General features: G+C 51.0%; 1 protein-coding gene across 1 annotated transcript; it reads left to right on the top strand.

Annotated features, from left to right (window-relative positions):
• The first annotated feature begins 2887 nt into the window (after positions 1-2887).
• Gpr84 (G protein-coupled receptor 84) lies at positions 2888-4958 on the top strand. The gene is made up of 2 exons (XM_051189087.1): positions 2888-3024; positions 3595-4958. The coding sequence occupies exon 2, from the start codon at positions 3603-3605 to the stop codon at positions 4788-4790; it is 1188 nt and encodes a 395-aa protein (XP_051045044.1). The 5' UTR covers positions 2888-3024; positions 3595-3602; the 3' UTR covers positions 4791-4958.
• Positions 4959-13233: the final 8275 nt, after the last annotated feature.

The raw sequence follows: 13233 nt of genomic DNA, 5'->3' as shown, positions 1-13233 counted from the left end.
AAACAACAAAAACAAAAACAGACTCAAACCCAGAGTCTGCACTGGTCCCCTGACTGGTTGTCTTTCTCACTTCTTTCCCAACTTTCCAGTCTTGCAGAAGACAGAAGCAGGGAGGGTAGGATGTTGATTGAAAGAGGAAGGAGGGGGAATAGGGCCCCCTGGGTTTATCAACTGAAGTGGGGCCCCAGCCCAGCAAGTAGTTTTTTTACTTCACAGTTCAAAAAGGGCAGAGACTAGGGCTACAGAGATGGCTCACTAGCTGCTCTCCCAGATGACCTGTGTTCAATTCTCAGCTCCCACAAGGCAATTGAATAACTCCATTCCCAGGATACCTGAAGCCCTCTTCTGGCCTTCCTGGGCACCAGGCATACACATGGCACACAGGCATGCATGCAAACAAAACACCCATACACAGAAATAAATGAGTTTTATTAAAGATAGAGATGAGAGGATCTAAAGGATGAGGGCAAAAGTGGTCCTTTAGAGAAAGGAGGAATGAGGGGGGCCGGTGAGTAAGGAGGCTGCTATCAACACTAAGAACTTCAGTCCTTGGTCTGAGGACCCAGCTCCCTCAAGTTGTTCATCTGCACCGTGGCATGTGCATTCCTCATTCCCCTGACACACACACACACACACACACACACACACACACACACACACACTAAATAAATAAATAAATAAATAAATAAATAAATAAATATAAAAAATGTGCAGAGAACAATGGCCAGGCCTGATGTGGGGAGGATGGCCGGGAGAGACTAGAAGAAATGAGTTGGAGAGGTTGGGAAACTGATATTCCCCAAACGATGTTTCAACGTGGAATATATCATTCACTCCTCTCCCTAAGCTTGTTCCTCCTCCTATGTTCCTTATCTCTCCTTTTGGAATCCTAGGTATTCTATCTTCTGTCTGACTGATTAGCAGCCCCATCAACCCACCACAAAACAGGGAGTCATCATTTGTTTGTTTGTTTTTGAAACAGAGTCACACTTTGTTCTCAAACTGACCTCAAAATGCCAGGAAGCCCACTGCTTCTGACGCCCAAGAGCTGGGATTGCAAGCAGAGGTCAACAACCTGGTATCACTCAAGCATCTATGGTTTTATTTTTAGCATGGCTTTATGAGACAGGGTTTTCTTATGTAGCCCTGGTTATTCTGAAACTCACTACATAGACCAGGCTATCCTCAAACTAAGAGGTTCACCTGCCTCTGCCTCCCAAGTGCTGTGCCTTGATTAATTTATTTCTTTTAAGAGTCCCCTGAAGCACAGACCAGCCTCAATATGACTTTGTAGTTGAGGATGACCTTGAATTTCTGATCTTCCCACCTCCTGGGTGTTGGGATTATAGGTGTGTACCAGCATACGTGGTTTTCACAGTTCTGGGACTTGAACCCAGGACCTTGTACATTCTGGACAAGCATTCTACCACTGACTTACATCTTCAGCCAAATTTACTTTTTTGTTTGTTTATTTGTTTGTTTTGAGACAGTGTTTCTGTGTGTAACATCTGTGGCTTCCCTGGAACTTGCTCTGTGGACCAGGCTGGCCTTGAACTCATTGAGATCCACCTGCCTGTGACCCCCAAGTGCTGGGATTAAACATGTGTGTCACCACAGCCAGACAAATTTACTTTTTATTTTGAGATAAATTATCATTCACTAAAATTACCAAAGCTGACCAAGAACTCACTATGTAGTTCTGGTAAGTGTTAAGAACTATGATCTTGGCCAGGAGGTAGTGGTGCACACCTTTAGTCCCAGCACACAGGAGGCAGAGGCAGGCTGATCTCTGTGAGTTCAAGACCAGCCTTGTCTACAAGAGCTAGTTCCAGGACAGCCTCCAAAGCCACAAAGAAACCCTGTCTCAAAAAAAAAAAAAAAAAAAAAAAAGAAAGAAAGAAAAAAGAAAAGAAGAAGAAGAAGAACTGTGATCTTCTTGAGTAACTATCAGCCTGTACCACCAGTCCCTATTCCCACCTTTAATTCCAGCTCTTGGAAGGCAGAGGCAAGTAGATATTCATGAGTTCAAAGCCAGCCTGATCTACAAAGTGAGCTCTAGGTCAGCCAAGGCTACATAATGAGACCCTGCCTCAAAAAAAAAAAAGAAACTTTTTATTGCATTTATGTGTATTTATAGATGCACATGTTCCACAGAACTTGTCTGGGAGTCGGAGAACAATTTGCAGAAGTTGATTCTCTATTTCTGTCATGTAGGTCCTAGAATACAACTAAGGGCATGGCAAGTGCCTTTACAGGCTGGGTCATCTTGCCAGTCCCAAACCCGTACATTTTCATCTGACTCCACTTCTCAGATGTGCCGAAGTGTCATTGGGACCCTCTCATGTAAACCATCTCCAGGCACTGAAGAGAAGAAAGGAAGTGCTATTGCAAAACAAACCTAAGCTCTCTGGGTCTTAAGCTCAGTGGTTCTACCATTGCTTCTAAAACATGGCCTTGGTTTCTGACCTCTTCAGAAGTGGCCCAGTCAGGTGTGGTAGCTCATACCTATACTCACAGTGCTCAAGTGGCTGAGACAGGGGAATTTCTGTGAATTCTAGGGCAGACTGAGATATTGAGTCAGACCCTGTCTCAAACAAACAAAAACAGAAGTGGCCTGGAGGATCTGACTTTGTCTCCCTGCTCAACATTTCTCAGCAATGACCTTAGGGAGGTCTTCCCTCACAGACCGGAAGGAAACATGACTTGGGTTTCAGGAAAGATAAAGGGGAGAGTGAAACAACTCTGGAGTAAGCTGCCGGGGAATTTCAACAGAGAAGCTTGGACTTTAATAGCCAAGATAAAATTAGTAGACTGGCTGGAGGTGGGGAAGGAAGTGGCTAAGGTTGGGTAACTAGGGAGTTTCTTATTCTTTCCATCTAACATGGTAGGAGGCATTATATGTCCAGCTGGAAGCCAGGCTGTTCCCCAGAAAGGCCAAAGGCCTGGCTGCCCCAAGGAAGACCTGTTCTTTAGATGAGCTGGACTTTGTTTACTGAAGACAAGTGTGAAAACTGGTAACCTCAGGTAAGCATGTCAAATGTGTGTGTGTGTGTGTTACACAGTCTTACTTTCTTAGTCCTCTCATTTTCTAGGTAGTTACCATCAGAACATCTGGGGTCAGGAGAACAGTGGTATAGGTCTGAGGTCAGAGAATCCCCGTGAGTTAAGTCCAGACTGAGCTCTATAACAAGACACTAAAAAGAAACGTAAAAAAGAAACAAAGAAAGATGGAGGCTCTATTGTGCAGAAGTAGAAGAGGACAAGGGACTCCTGGTTGTCTTCAGGAACTGGGAAGGAATTACGGTAGAGGTTGCCAGGTTTATGGGGAGCATCCTACGCATATTGATGAAGGGGCCTGGGTTTTGGGGAACAGAGAAGAGACATTTGATAAGAACTTAGGAAAGAAATCTAAGAATGTGACAGGAAAGACCTAAGGAGGGGGCTGGGAACTTTGAGATGAAACGGTGCGAGTGGCTTTTCCAGAACTGTGAATAAAGTGAGTGCTAGGAGCAGAACAGATGTGAGGGGACAAAACTGTTCAAGTAAGGCAAGATGAAGAGAGAGTTCTCACTCCATCTCTCTCTTTCTCTTCAGTGTCTATCATGTGGAACACCTCGGATGTCAACTTCTCCTGTTACCATGAGTCCGTGTTGGGCTATCGTTACTTTGCAGTTGCCTTGGGCGTGGTAGTGACTGTGACAGGCACCGTGGGCAATGCGCTCACCCTGCTGGTATTGGCCATCCGTCCTAAGCTCCGAACCCGCTTCAACCTGCTCATTGCCAACCTCACCCTGGCTGATCTACTCTACTGCACGCTCCTGCAGCCTTTCTCCGTGGACACATACCTCCACCTCCATTGGCGCACCGGCGCCATCTTCTGCAGAATATTTGGCCTCCTCCTCTTTACTTCCAATTCTGTCTCCATTCTCACCCTCTGTCTCATTGCTCTAGGACGCTACCTCCTCATTGCCCACCCTAAGCTCTTTCCCCAGGTTTTCAGTGCCAAAGGGATCGTGCTGGCTCTGGTGGGAAGCTGGATTGTGGGGGTGGCAAGCTTTGCCCCACTCTGGCAAGTATTTGTGTTGGTGCCGGTGGTCTGCACCTGTAGCTTTGACCGCATTCGAGGCCGGCCTTACACCACCATTCTCATGGGCATCTTCTTTGTGCTTGGACTCAGCAGTGTGGGTGTCTTCTACTGCCTCATCCACCGCCAAGTGAAGCGTGCTGCTAGAGCACTAGACCAATACGGGCTGCAGCCGGCCAGCCATTCTCATCAGGTGGCTGGAACAAATGAGGCTATGCCTGGCCACTTCCAGGAGCTAGACAGCGGGCTTGCATCAAGAGGGCCCAGCGAGGAGATTTCATCTGAGCCAGTCAGTGCTTCGACCACGCAGACCGTGAAAGGTGACCCGTCAGAAACGCAGAACCAGGACACTAAAAAGTCAGCCCAGCATATTGCAGAGAGAGGCCTTCCTGAAGCACATCACAGGGGCCGGGAAGCTACAGGGGCGCGCAGAGCCCCGGATGCTCCATCGGAGTTCGGGAAGGTGACGCGCATGTGCTTCGCGGTGTTCCTCTGCTTCGTCCTCAGCTACATCCCCTTCATGCTGCTCAACATTTTGGACGCCAGGGGCCGCGCTCCGCGGGTAGTGCACATGGTGGCTGCCAACCTCACCTGGCTCAACAGCTGCATCAACCCGGTGCTCTACGCAGCCATGAACCGCCAGTTCCGCAGCGCATATGGCTTCATCTTGAAACGCGGTCCACAGAGTTTCCGTCGGTTCCATTAGAGCTGGTAGTTCATTCACCAGGCCAGGCCAGCATCTGGAGTAGCCCATGTGGGCAGAACAGGAGACATTTTCACAGACCACCTCAGTGGTCTTGGGGTACACCGCTTCCCTATCCGGGAATCAGTGTGTCAGCCCTGCGTGACCTAAGGTCAATTATTAATAAATGCATTGCACTCCCCCAGTGTGTGTGTGTGTGTGTGTGTGTGTGTGTGTGTGTGGGTGGGTGGGTGTGTGGGTGTGTATGTGTGTGTGTGTTTCCTGGTCTCTTTCTACCTTAGTTTTGCATCACTGTTTCTCACTGAGCCCGGAGCTCAGCTATTTGACTAGATTGGCTGGCCAGAAAGGTTTGGGATGCCCTGTGTTAGAGCAGGATGGAGAGCAGCTATCCAAGGATAGACACAGCCTGTCCCAGGGTGCAGGACATGTATGGTACTTGGATAGAATTAGCCTTCTCTCTCCCTTTTTATTTTTTTCCTTTGAGACAGTCTTGCTGTGTAGTCCAAGTTATTTTCAAACTCGAGACTGTCCTGCACTAGCCACAGCCACAGGTGTGTGTCTTTTTCCTTACTAAAATGGCCAGAATACTGCTGCCAAAATACCCACTCAGGCCTGGAGGTTTATTCAACTCTACAGGTTATACCGCTGCAGTGACTCCTGCCCAGTGTGCCCCAAGCAAGGGGACATTCAAGATGGAGACTGTGCTCTGGGAAAATGGAGCCCAGCTTAGAGGGTGGCAACTGTACATGGGAGGTTCTTTTCCTCCCATCTTCCCTCCCAGGCTGAAGAAAGCCCCACAGAAATATTGGAGGGCACACCCCTCCCTTCCCAAACATCATCATTCTGTAACTACTGCCTGAAAGCATAATGTCCACCAGATGGCGCTGGTTCTCTGTGTTTTCTTTTTGACTTCCGGTTGAGTATTGAAAGTGCCAGCAGGATTCATGACCAAGGGTAGAGGTTCAGGATTTGCACACACACACACACACACACACACACACACACACACACACACACACACACACACACAAAGATTGGCAAGAAAAATGAAGAATAACGATGTTTTTGATTTTTTTATTTTGGTTTGGTTTTGGGGGATTGTTTTGTTTTGTTTTTCGAGACTGGGTTTCTCTGTATTGCTTTGAACCTGTCCTGGAACTAGCTCTGTAGACCAGGTTGGTCTCGAACTCACAGAGATCCACCTACCTCTGCCTCCCGGATACTGGGACTAAAGGCGTGTGCCACCAATGCCGGGCTGGTTTTTTTTTTTTTTTAAAGACATGGTTTCTCTGACTGTCCTGGACTTGCTCTATAGACCAAGCTGGCCTCAAACTCACAGAGATGCGCCTGCCTCTGCCTCCCAAGTGCTGCGATTAAAAGTGTGTGCTACCCCTGCCAGACATGTTTTTGTTTTTAGATAAAGTGTCTCACTATCTCATTGTCCTCCAGCCTCAGCCCTCTAAAGTGCAAATATAGGCATGCAATTCTTGCAGAGACCATTATTTCCCTTTTCTTTCTTTTGAAACAGGGTGTCACTATGTAGCTGAGGCTGGCCTTGAATACCTGATCATCCTGCCTCTGGCTCTGGAAGGTGGGAATTTCATGTATGAGCCACCATGTTCAGCCACTGGAGCCTCCATCCTTATCTGAGGTGTGATAGGGTAAGGTACTGGGTGAGCATCATGAAAGTACTTTGGGATGCAATGTGAGTTGGGTTGACAAGATGCCCCTGCTGCATGTGGCCCCTTCTATCCTTAAATGCCTGTTTTAAGACAAGAGAAAAATTTAAAGTATTGAAATAAGAATAGAAAGACAGTCCCATCCCATGTCCCACCACCCCCCCTCCCATGCACACACGCACACACATACACACACCAGTCAGGGACTAATCTAGAGCCTGTGTTTCAAGGTGTTCTCCACAGCTAACAAACAAAAGCAAGCTGAAGCTACTGAAACAGGGTGCAGACAGCTGCTCCGATTGTGGAGCTGAGATCTGGCTAAGGACCTGAGTGACAGCTCCATGAACTTGAGACCTTTGGGCCACTCTAGGCTTCAGGTTTCATGATCTGTAGAAAGCTGAGAGTAGGGGAACACTCTTTGTGTAGTGCTAAACCATGCAAAGATATTTCATGTAAGCATAAAATTCCCATGACGATCTATTATACTTTCTTACAAATGGGAAAACAAACACCAACAGGTTAATTTGTTCAAAGTCAAAGGGCTAGCAAATGATAGACTGTGGTTTGAGGGCAAAGTGTAACTAGAGCTGTTGCCAGCCAGCATTAAGGACTAACCACTACAGAACAGCACCCTTGCTGAAGCTACATCATGGTCCTTCCTGCTCAATCCTCCCAAGATTCAGAACCGTTGGCAACTCTCTGAAGGCTCATAAAAGGGTCACTTTTCACATTCCTTGAAGGCAATTCAAAAGCTTCCTGAAAGTAGACTGGGAACGATAGGGAGATAGGGATCGCAGTGAGACTTCCTAATCTTCAGTTGGGTGGGACAGGGGGAATTCAGAGAGCACAAAGAGTCCCAAGATGAAAGGACAGGAATTTAGCAAAAAAGCTGGTTTTTAACCTTTGTGAGGGTCCCCTCTGCAATCATCTCCGTTCCCAATTTCAATAAAGGCTGAGTTAGGAGAGAGAGAACGGAAAACAAGTCTTTCCTGAGAGTTTTCTCTTGGGGCGCTCTGCTCTGTTCGGGTGAGAATTCAGAGCCTGTATTCCCAGCTTCTATCTGTCAACCTCCTGCGCGATCTCGCGCACTGTCCTGGCCTCTCTTTGTCCCTCTCCATCTGGGCGTCTCTCGGGCAGACTGCAGTCTCACGGCCGCCCGCGCCCGCGCCCGCGCCCGCACCGGCACCGGCGCCCGCCCGACTGTCCCCGCCTCGCGCCTCCCCCGCGGCCCCGCCCGCCAGCTCTCGCTTGCGCGCACACACTCTCTCTCTTTCGCTGTCTCTCGCAGGCAGATTTATGGTCAGCCCAGAGACTCTCATTGGCCGAACGCTGACAGGACTTGATTTAACGCCACCTCTCATTGGCTGTCCTTGACAGGCCGATTTACGAGTCGAGTTGCCATTGGCCCAGCGGCCTCGGCTCTGATTTACGGCTTGGTGGGCGCCGAGGGGAGTGGGGCGCGGCTGGGAGCGAAGCCGGGCGCCCCTCCCCCGCGTCCTCGCGTGCTCGCCGCGCGTACCCGCCGCGCCACGTCGGGAGCGGCTCTGCGAGCCCTGGGCTGAGACCCGCAGGCAACTGGCGGGCTCGAGGGCGGCGGCGCGCGGCCCGTGGGAGCTCTGTGGTGTTTGTTGCGCGGGACCCTTCCCACCCCCCCTCCATCCCCGCTTAGATTTACGAGCTCAGGCTCGGCCTTCAGGAATTAGGAATATTTATGCTTCTTTGAAAGTGAGGTTTGGAGGGTGATAAATAAGGGGCCGTTGGGGTGCGGTGGGGGCTCCTGTTTCGGACACGGCCACTTTCCCAAGGACCCCACCAGCAGCTCCCTCTAATCTCAAACCAGAGGGAGCTCCGGGGCTGTGGGTGGTGCGCCTCCGATGCCGGTAAGAGAGTTAGAATGGTTCGGCCCTTGAGAGCCCCCTCCGATGCCTGCAGAGTTGTGCAGCAGATAGGATGGATGGAAGGCAGATAAGGGAGGAACTTTGTGAGCATCCTGTCGTTCTTGGAGACCCTGGAGGACAGTTTACAGCCTTTCTGCAGTGGACTGGGAGAAGTCTGCTGTTCATATGCCTCTAAGCTCAGTTGCTGAGGAATGAATGGTGGAAAGGAGCTAGCAAGCAGGTTTTCAGGGGTTGACATCTCCCTCGCAGAGAAGGGATTTGAAATTTCCCACCGAGCCCGCAGCCTGGATCCTTGGGAAAGGAGGCCCAGTGCATTTCCTAGGGGCTCCCGTTCCCGACCTGTCCACCCCCACCCCACTGCTGGCTGAGAATTAAAAACACTCCTAACCTGGGCCTCCAGGAAATGGGGCGGGGGGGGGTTGCCTAAGGGTCCACATGTTTCCTCCAGTCCTCAACCCCTGGCCAGCAGCGTCTTTGCTGTAGGGTTGAGGAGGTAGCAGACAAAGGATAGGGGCCATGACATAAGGAAGGTCTACAGAGAACTGGGGAAATCACCCTGCCCCCACCCATGCTTGGGTGACACTGGCCTCAGCAAGGATGTCCACAGCATACATATACACAGGCACTAACTTGCTGGCTGGCCCCACCTCCCCCAGTGAGAGGAGGGAAAGAGAAGGGTCTAGACTGGCCCTTTAAGAGCCACTTAGGGTCAGAAAGCCTGGCCTGCAGAGAGAGGAAGGAGCTGATGTCAGAAGACGGATGGGCAGCTAGATGGGGATTGATGCTAATGGGGGAGTTAAAGCTAAGTACCCAGACACTCAGAGGGCAAAACTGCAGATCTGTCTTCCTTATGCTCACCTCCCCCCAACACCAAGGCTGTAAATCTGCCTCCTCAATCGAGGGAAGGGGGAGTAAGGAAAAGATGGGATCTTCTCTCTTTTCCTATCCCCTCCTAATTCTTTTGTTTTCTCCCAATCTATTACCCTTCCCAGTAAAATTTCCAACTCCTAGCATTTCATCAAAAAGCAAGACAATGCTTGCTCCTTGTAGAGGAGTCTGAGAGCAGACACAAAGTTTTCCCTCATCAGTCCTGGGTAGGAATGGGTTGCTGGGTCTGAGGTGAAGGCTCAGTGGTCCTTCCACCATGCTCTTGCTTGGGTTTTACTCTAGTGTCAGTCCGTCTCTGCAAACAGCAGGTTAAGGCAGGAAGCAGGGTGTTGGATTCTAGTAGGGGTACCAAGACTTTGGAGGGGCCTCCAAGGATAGCTAGCAGCTAGTGGGGAGTTCAGGATCCACCCACAGTCTGGGTTCTCAGAACCTCTTGGTTCATACCAGCCTCTCCTCCAGCACATCCTGTCTGCTGAGTAGGCAATCTTAGGCCAACTGTGTTTGCTTCAAAGGTAGTTTTCCCTGCCCCTTGAGTGCCATCTCAGGGGAGAACCCTGGGGACAGAGCTGCTAACCCCTAGCCAATCCTGCTGCTTTACCTTCAGGTAGGACAGTGCCTCCTGTCTTTCAAGACCTCTGTTTCCCTTCCTGCTGGTGATCTGATGGGGCCTGCCATGTGAGGGCCCTCTCTATATTAGAAAGCAGTTCTCTGTACCATATCCGGCAGCCTCCTCCCTGATCTTCCTAACCCACGAAACAACTGGAGGCCTGATTGCCTCTGGTTTCTAGTCCCACTCAAAATCCATGAGAATGGCACTGTGACATGAATCTCATCAGTTCCCCTCTCAAATTTTCCTTTAGAGGCCAAAAATTGCCTCAGGGGCATCTTCCCTGTTTTCAGAGAAAAGGAAGAGAGCAAGGCTGAGTAAGAACACTGGGGGTTATGGTCAGGAGCCAGGAAAGCCCAGCCTTCCAGCTTCTTGTTTCCGGCCCAGCATCCCCTCTCATCTCAGGGAGGTCAGCCCTGCTCTCTGGCTGCTTCTCTACACTGGTAATAAATCCTGTCTTTGTCTCCCCTCTGACCCAAGCCCCAGGCAGGCTGAGGGTCAGAGTCTGAGAGTCTGGGGGAGGGGTTGCTGCAGAGGGGGGGACAGACAAGAAGAGTGGGAGGAGAAGATGGACAGGAGCAGCTGGTGGGCAGCCATGAGGTGTTCAGCGAGGGGATGGGGCCTTCTGATTATGCGGTGGATCATGAACATTCCAGCAGGCTTGTATTCCAAGTGAGAAAGCCAGGGTTCCCGAGAAGATGTGGAAGTACCTTCAGAATGGTTCCTGGAGCATCAAGACCCCAGGGACATGGTGTGAGGTGCCTCAAAGAAAGAGGCTGCTAAAAGGATAATATTGTGGACATCGTCCTTTTCAGCACCTCAGGCCCCTACATACATGTGCACAAACATGATTTATGACCTGCCAGCATAAGGCAGCCCAGGAGAGCTGGCCTGCCCTCTCCTGGCCCCTGCCCAGCAGCATTTTCTTGCTGAGTCTTTTCCTGCCTCCATCTCCATTCTCTTCCTCTGCTCTAGCCCCCTCACTTTCTTTGTATAGTTCCTCTTCCAGTTGTCAATTCACTTACTTCCCTAGGCCTCTGCCTCTGTGGGTCACTGCTTCTCTCTCCTTCTTACGCTCCTCCCCTTCCCTTACTTCCTTGGACTCTCCATGTGTCCAGCCTCTGACAGACACTGCCATCCTCCTGCCTCAGGTCTACCATGATCCCTGTTGCAACCCAACAGACTTTGGGTGTCAGCTTACAAGGACAGATGGGAGGAAAACAGGTTCTCCATGGCTCCCTGCTTTAGTGGGTTCCTAGTGGGTCCTGCTATGGCCAGGAAGAGGAGAACAGGGTGCGTGGAAGGTGAGCAGAGACTGATGAGCCACTAAAGGAGAGCAGAAAAGGACCTCAGGAGCCCCAGACAGACAGGGGGAGGACACCAAAGGACAAACACCAAAGAAAGAAGGGCAAGGACTTGGAGTTTCTGAGTGTCTGGGATCGGGCTGAAGGGGCACCTGAAACACAGATGGAAACACAAGGCCCAGAGACCCAACCAGAGAAGTGAAACTTCTTCAACGTCCACAGCCCCAGTCATGGTCTCTGTCTACCTAGGAACTTCTCAGAGGCCCAGCCCTCTGCCTCTAGTTCTGGAATGCTGGCCCCATTCTGTTAGCCCACTCCACTCCCGTCCATCCCCTGTTGAGAATGACATCAGTTCTGGCTGCCACTGTCCTCAGTCGTGCTGTTGATTTCTCTCCCAGAGGTGCAGCAAGGGTGTCACCCTTCACCCACCCATTCCTTCTTCAGTCAGAGAGGGAGCCAGAGCTCCCCCAGCCCAGGGCCCTGCCGTCCGAGAGAGAGAGAGAGAGAGAGAGAGAGAGAGAGAGAGAGAGAGAGAGAGAGAGAGGGAGGGAGCACGCTGAAGGGGGCACTTGAGGAGGAGGAGGGCTGCAGCAGTAAATCACTCTGTGGGGGGCTCCCTCTGCCTGAGCTCAGTGGGGTGGGGAAAAGAGAGACAGCGGATAGGGGCAGCATGGGGAATCGCCACATCTGGCAGGCAGGTGTCTGGCACTGTTCAGACTGTAGTCTCTTTCCCAGCCAAAGGGGAGAAAGGGAGGAGGGCCTCCTAGAATCCCCTGGGGAAGAGGGAAAGGTTCACAAACCAGACAGTCCAAGCCCCTGCTGTGTCTGTTTTAGTCGATGCTAAGGATGAGTTTGCAGAGTCCGAAAGAAAGTCACTGGCCAAAGGACTAGGTAGGCAGGAGCATCAACATTTCAGTTCTGCTGGGAAACAGAAGACTGGAGAAACAAGCTCAGGGAATTCAGGATTTGAGACCTGAACGGAAAGAACTACATTCTCATGCTGTATCTGCTCACCAGGCCTCAACTCCTTAAAATTCTGCTCTCCTTAGCCAAAGGCTACACAGGGTCATGAGAAGCAGGTTAGGGGCTAAAGCTGGGCATTGCTTCTCACAGATCAGACAGCCAAAGATAGAGGGCATCATAGCTCTTCTGCCACGGGTCCTCCAGCTTCCAGCGCAAGGACCAAGCAAGGATGGTCTAGTACATAGCTTTCTATTTGTCTAGGTAGATCATGGGCCCAGGTGCTTCACAGCTGCTGAACCGAGTCCCAGGTTTTCACAGAGGAGGAAGGACTGTTCACACCATAGTCTTCATGCCCTGCAGAGGCTTTCTTCCCATTCTGCCTCCTTCCTCCTTCCCATATCTTTGCCTGTTCAGGATTTGCAGGCCCATGTCAGAACAGTAGAGGTGACTGAGGAGACCCTTCAAATCTCAGTGGAGAGGAGGAGTCCCCACACTGCCCCCTCCTTAAAATCCTGCAGAGGAAGGGGGAAAGAAAACCAAAGCATTCTCCTGTCGCCGCAGCAACCATAAAACCCCTGGCTAAATCCATCTTGTGAGCTCACCGCCCCATTAAGATGCAGGGCCAGGCTCTACGCCAGCCCAGCCACATTCATTTGTGCGAATAAAGGTGGAGGAGGGGGAGGGGAGCAGGCTCTGGAGGGACGGGGAAATGGCGAGAAGAGGTTATTTACACCACCGTCCTGACCTTCTGGAGCAGCACCGGCTCCGATAAATAACCCGCTCAGCGCCGTTTCAGAGGAATGGGAGGTGCGGGAAGGGAGTAGGGGCTGGAGGAAAGCCCCCACGCAGGTGCGCGTCTCCGGGTTACTAATGGCTGAGGCGGGAGCAGGCAGCTGGCTTTGGGGGTGTGTGGGGGAGAACTCAGTTCCCTGAGTCTCCCACTGAGAAAATACCATCCCCACCCCACCCCTGGCGCCAATTTCCAGGCGAGGGGACCGAGAGATGCCAAGGAGGCAAACAGCCCCGTAAATTAGGGGTAGGAGGGAGTGCTGGGGAGTCTCTGAGGTAGGAAGAAATATTATAGGGGGGGGGGTTGGAGGAACAGGA

This window comes from Phodopus roborovskii, unplaced genomic scaffold (assembly GCF_943737965.1).
Source record: "Phodopus roborovskii unplaced genomic scaffold, PHOROB, whole genome shotgun sequence".
NCBI classification, from domain to species: Eukaryota; Metazoa; Chordata; class Mammalia; order Rodentia; family Cricetidae; genus Phodopus; species Phodopus roborovskii.
This window is presented reverse-complemented; position numbering and strand designations above follow the sequence as displayed.